General features: G+C 43.0%; 1 protein-coding gene across 1 annotated transcript in view; it reads left to right on the top strand.

Annotated features, from left to right (window-relative positions):
- LOC125030090 (proline dehydrogenase 1, mitochondrial-like) overlaps positions 1 to 5,000 on the top strand; it is a 36,645-nt gene that overhangs the window by 12,020 nt on the left and 19,625 nt on the right. The window contains exon 2 of the mRNA XM_047620273.1: positions 4,150 to 4,358. Coding sequence (XP_047476229.1) covers positions 4,150 to 4,358 — 209 coding nt within the window. The remainder of the gene's footprint in view (positions 1 to 4,149; positions 4,359 to 5,000) is intronic.

A 5,000-nucleotide genomic window follows, 5' to 3' on the forward strand; every position in this document is an offset into this window, starting at 1 on the left:
GCAGAAATCTACCAAGGGGGAAGGTTTCATGGTCTCAGAGGGTGAAGAAAGGTGAAGTAGATGGTGGGCGGTTTGCGTGTTACGCCTCGTGAGTCCGTATCTGGCATGTGACCACCACGCAGCCGCTGTCGCACTGCGCAACCTGATTCGAAAGGCATAAACAGTGGGTTATATCAGCACCAGGGGTTCATTTGGCTGGATGGTGGGTAGCATGAGTTGTCAGAAGATTCCTAGAGTTTTTTTTTTTTCCTGTCTCGGTCAATAAAGCCGGGGTTTAATGCGTATCGATAAAAGGATAGAGGTTGGGAGGCATGTGTAAAGCGGTTTGGAGCGAATGGCCGAGGCGGTTCCTGTTTTGTTTTGTGTTTTGCTGGTGGTGCTACTTCGGCCTCAAGGGAATTTCATTGCTTTTAGGGGATTGCATCCTGTGAAGGTTCGTTTTGTCGTGTAGGTGGTGGTTTTATGACTGGCAACTCGTCCCCGAATTGATTTCATGAATACGGTTTGTCGTCGAGCAAGGTTATATGCATCGACACGATAACGTCAATCTATTTTTTCTATATTGGTTTTATTGATGTTGTTTTCTTGTTTTATCAATCGGGTATTTCGCTGTGATTTTTTTTCAATCGTCCTTTTTTCGTTTGATAGTAGAGTTAGGTCTTTGAATCAAAGGCCTGGAGACATAAGTAATTCTAGGCCTATCGTCTTCCTTGTAATCTTTATCAAAATTTCTTTGGTTGTATAACTAACTATTGATTTTCCTTTTTTTTCTTTTTTTTTTAGTATCATGACCAATATAATCTTATTCCCTCTCTCTTTCGTCCCCCTGTCGACGATGCCAGTCATCCTAAAATCCCCATTTCAAATTCATATTTCGAAGCTCAAAACTTTCAGATCGACTTCGAGCAATTTATTCTTGTATAAGTTCCCCCCATTATCTTTCTTCCGTTCTTCGTTATTGAGTTTTCTTCCTCTTCTTGATCGTCTCCACTCTCTTTTCCGATTACTTTTCGTCGCTTTGGAAATGGATGGCTTTGAGGAAAAGAGTCAGTCGATGGACGGACTTTGTCTCCATATCGATTTAGAATTTTTACACTTTGGGGGAAAAACCGAATTGGCACAAGTCATTTTATGGAGAAGGCCCAAATTGATTTAATTATTTTTACGCCTTAATCCAGTTGGGTATTCGAGTAGCGATGCAAGGCACGTAACACAGACCACGCGTCTCATGTGAGGCTGACTGAGTGAACGTGAATAGGAAGTGCAAATTTCCAGCAGAACTTACGCTGATGAGACGTTATTGTTTTTTGTTTTCACTATATTCTTTTCTCGTTGATATATATTTTTTTCTGGTTGTGTTCTTTCAGTGAATCATTTGTAATTAGTTCCGATCGGTCCTTGTGAAGGATTGTGTGCGGTTGTAAAGGACGGTCGTAAGTTTGTGGTAACGTTAAATATGTCTGTCTTTTGATCCTTGTCAAGGAGAAATAAGTAGGAAATGTTGCGTCGGTCTCGGCTCGTTTTCTTGTAGCTTAGCTATGACTACGGGGTGGACTAACCTCGGTGTAAATTTACGTCGTGTACTGGATTTTTTGTTTGTTTTGTTTCGTGCACGCACATGGAAAGACATGGAAAAAACACAATTCACAGACCCTCATATTTATTATTAGACGCAATCATACCCAGATAGTATAATGCAGCAGATCAAATGGACGCTTCGAGAATCCCGGTGGCCATATTGGAAGGCAGTGACTGCAGTGACTGGCTGGTTCGTTCGTTCGGTGTCTCCATTTCCTCCTCCTTTACAGAACAGTTAGAGGCAGGAAGTAATTTTCAGCCTCGAGTTCCCAGTACGAAATATGCGACGGCGCGCGGTAACAAGCAGCCTTTCGGTCTGTCGCCAATTGTGGGTTTCAAAAACCTTGACGCGGGAACAGTAGGGGAGCGTAGTAGCCATCATCTACAGTCCGCATAGACGCCTGTCGATTACTGTTTTTCTATTTATAATATAGACGTAGGATATTTATTTTTGCCTTTCTGTTTGTAATGTATATGTAGGATATTTATTTATATGTTTCTCTGTTTACAATGTATATATAGTACCTTCCTTCCTCCTGGTTTGAGTCAGCGTTCTTGAATTCAGTGCCGAGTAATTGCTGCAACACGATAGCTTTGCGTCTGGGAATATATACAGCAGTTTGCCATAATTGTATTGCCAGTACTCACGCACTTGACTTGTATTGTTATATATCGTGTATAGACATTAAAAATAGGTATGCATGTTAATAATAGGTGTGTGTACGGACTGTATATGACGAGCTGTTTGGGCTCTTCCCTTCGAAGTGAGGTCTTGCGTGGAGCAGGACCGTCCTTGGAGATGGAGCTGTCACGCAGGAGCCGCTGTTGCCTGGGGAGCGAGGCTGCATTCTTTCTACGGCAGCTCCCTTCCCTTCCCTTCCCTCTCTCCCTTCCCTCTCTCCCTTCCCTCTCTCCCTTCCCTCTCTCCCTTCCCTCTCTCCCTTCCCTCTCTCCCTTCCCTCTCTCCCTTCCCTCTCTCCCTTCCCTCTCTCCCTTCCCTCTCTCCCTTCCCTCTCCCTTCCCTCTCTCCCTTCCCTCTCTCCCTTCCCTCTCTCCCTTCCCTCTCCCCTCTCCCCTCTCCCTTCCCTCTCCCCTCTCCCTTCTCCCCTCTCCCCTCTCCCCTCTCCCCTCTCCCTTCCCCTTCCCTTCCCTTCCCTTCCCTTCCCTTCCCTTCCCTTCCCTTCCCTTCCCTTCCCTTCCCTTCCCTTCCCTTCCCTTTCTCCTCTCCCCCCTCCCTTCTCCCCCCTCCCCCGTCTACATGTATATGTATATTCATTACTGTTCTGTAATCACGTAATAGCGGCCGGGGCAGCGCTGGCCCAAGGTTTCATCACGGCATTGACCTGTGACGTCACGCCAATCCCTCTTCGACACGCACGCACAAACAGACGCAAACACACAATCACGCGCAGGTTATATATCCTGTATATGTGATATATATTATATATATGATGCGTTTGATGTACTGAATATATTCTATAATATATTTATATACATATTTTATGATATACACATACACACAATATATATGTGTGTGTGTGTGTGTGTGTGTGTGCGTGTGTGTGCGTGTGTGTGCGTGTGTGTGCGTGTGTGTGTGTGTGTGTGTGCGCGCGCGCGTATGCGATGTGTATGCGATGTGTATGCGATGTGTATGTATATAACACACACACACACACACACACACACACACACACACACACACACACACACACACACACACACACACACACACACACTGACTGACCCCCATCACTTAATTCCACGCATTGCCTCCCATATATTGTGTAGAAGTCCAAAATCCAAAATTGAGACATCAAGATTAATTTTTTTAGTCTACTTCGAAGCCCACGAACGCTTTATGTTCTCTTCCTGAATTTTTAAGATCCCTTCGTGTCGATTAGGTCGGCAGTTAACTTCTAATGGATTTCTCGTCTCGATTTCCTTTCTCTCTTTATTTTACCTTTAACTTTACTCGTATATATATTTATTTTACTCCCTCGCATTTTAAGTATACTTCAATTTGATAACGATTTTTTTTCTTGTTTCAGAACACTATCTAAATTGTTAGAATTATCAATACAATAATTGTTCAAAAACGTTTATGTAAATCATACCAAAGGCTACGTCACACATTACACTTATGGTAAAATCTGTTACACAAATTTATTCTGAAATTTAATTACACGAGAGGAATGAGCAGGAGTCACAGCTTAGTCTGTGAGCACTGGTCATCATTAATTTATTTTTTATCTATTAATTGATAATTGATTAATTGATTTTGTCTAGTTAGGAGGCATCGCTGTCAGTGGGTTCACGGAATGGTAAGTTGATCATAAATCTGAACACTACATCATATCAGACTGTTGCTAATATAAACCATATGGTTTGATGCTACTTGTGATCTCCACACCGAACACCACATCACCCAATAAAAAAAAAATGACAGAAAACAAAAACAATAACAAGGACATACATACACAACCCAGATTTAAGAACCTCGGACAGAAGAGACACGTTAGGCAAATTATTTCTGGAAAAGCCGTGGGTCTGAGACTCCGTTCTTCCCGACAGCTGATGAAACTGGGCCAGAAGGTGCTGGGGAAGCGCCTGTTCGCCGCCCTCATGAAGGCCACCTTCTACGGCCACTTCGTCGCCGGCGAGGACCAGATCAAGATCCAACCGACGCTGGAGAGGCTCAGGTCCTTCGGCGTCAAGAGCATTCTCGATTACTCGGTGGAGGAGGACATTAGCTCCGAAGACGCCGAGGAGCGAGAGATGGAGTGAGTACTTCGAGCACGCGTTTCTCTGTCGGGGTTTATGGGTTTGCTGTTTTTTATTTGTTTATTTCTTATCTCACTAGGGTGGTGGTTTACTTTTGCTGTACATTTTTTTTTTTTTAATCTTAAGTGAAGGAAGGGAAGGAATCTGTACTTCAGTTTTAAAAAGAGCACTTTTGACTGCTCTTGTATTTGGCGCTGCGGTATTGTTTTCGTGCTGAGCTGACATTGGTGAGTACAGAAGAAAAAACGTAAAAAAAAAACCCAGACTAACCGTCTTGGCAGTGTGCACTATCGTCCAAATTTAATTACTGTACAGATATTATTACTCGCGTTGTCCGGCTCGTTATATCCGAAGGTGTATTAGGTTTTGCAATTGGTGATTGTTAACGTTAGTCACACAAACCTCGTCAATTATTACTGATTGGGGAATAATTAAGTAATGAAGCTCGAACAGCTGGTGATTACTTGTGCAACGAGGCAAAAATGTTGCGCCACTGATTGGATATCCGTGCTAATGAAACCAAAAAAAAAAAAGAAAAGAAAAGAATAGAGAGACTATTCTTGTATTGCCTTCGCTTTTTGCCTTTCCACTTAAACCCCAGAGTGATTGGGTCTTTAAAACATGTTTATTGGGGAAAAGAC

The sequence above is a fragment of the Penaeus chinensis genome, chromosome 2, assembly GCF_019202785.1.
Source record: "Penaeus chinensis breed Huanghai No. 1 chromosome 2, ASM1920278v2, whole genome shotgun sequence".
Lineage (NCBI taxonomy): Eukaryota > Metazoa > Arthropoda > Malacostraca > Decapoda > Penaeidae > Penaeus > Penaeus chinensis.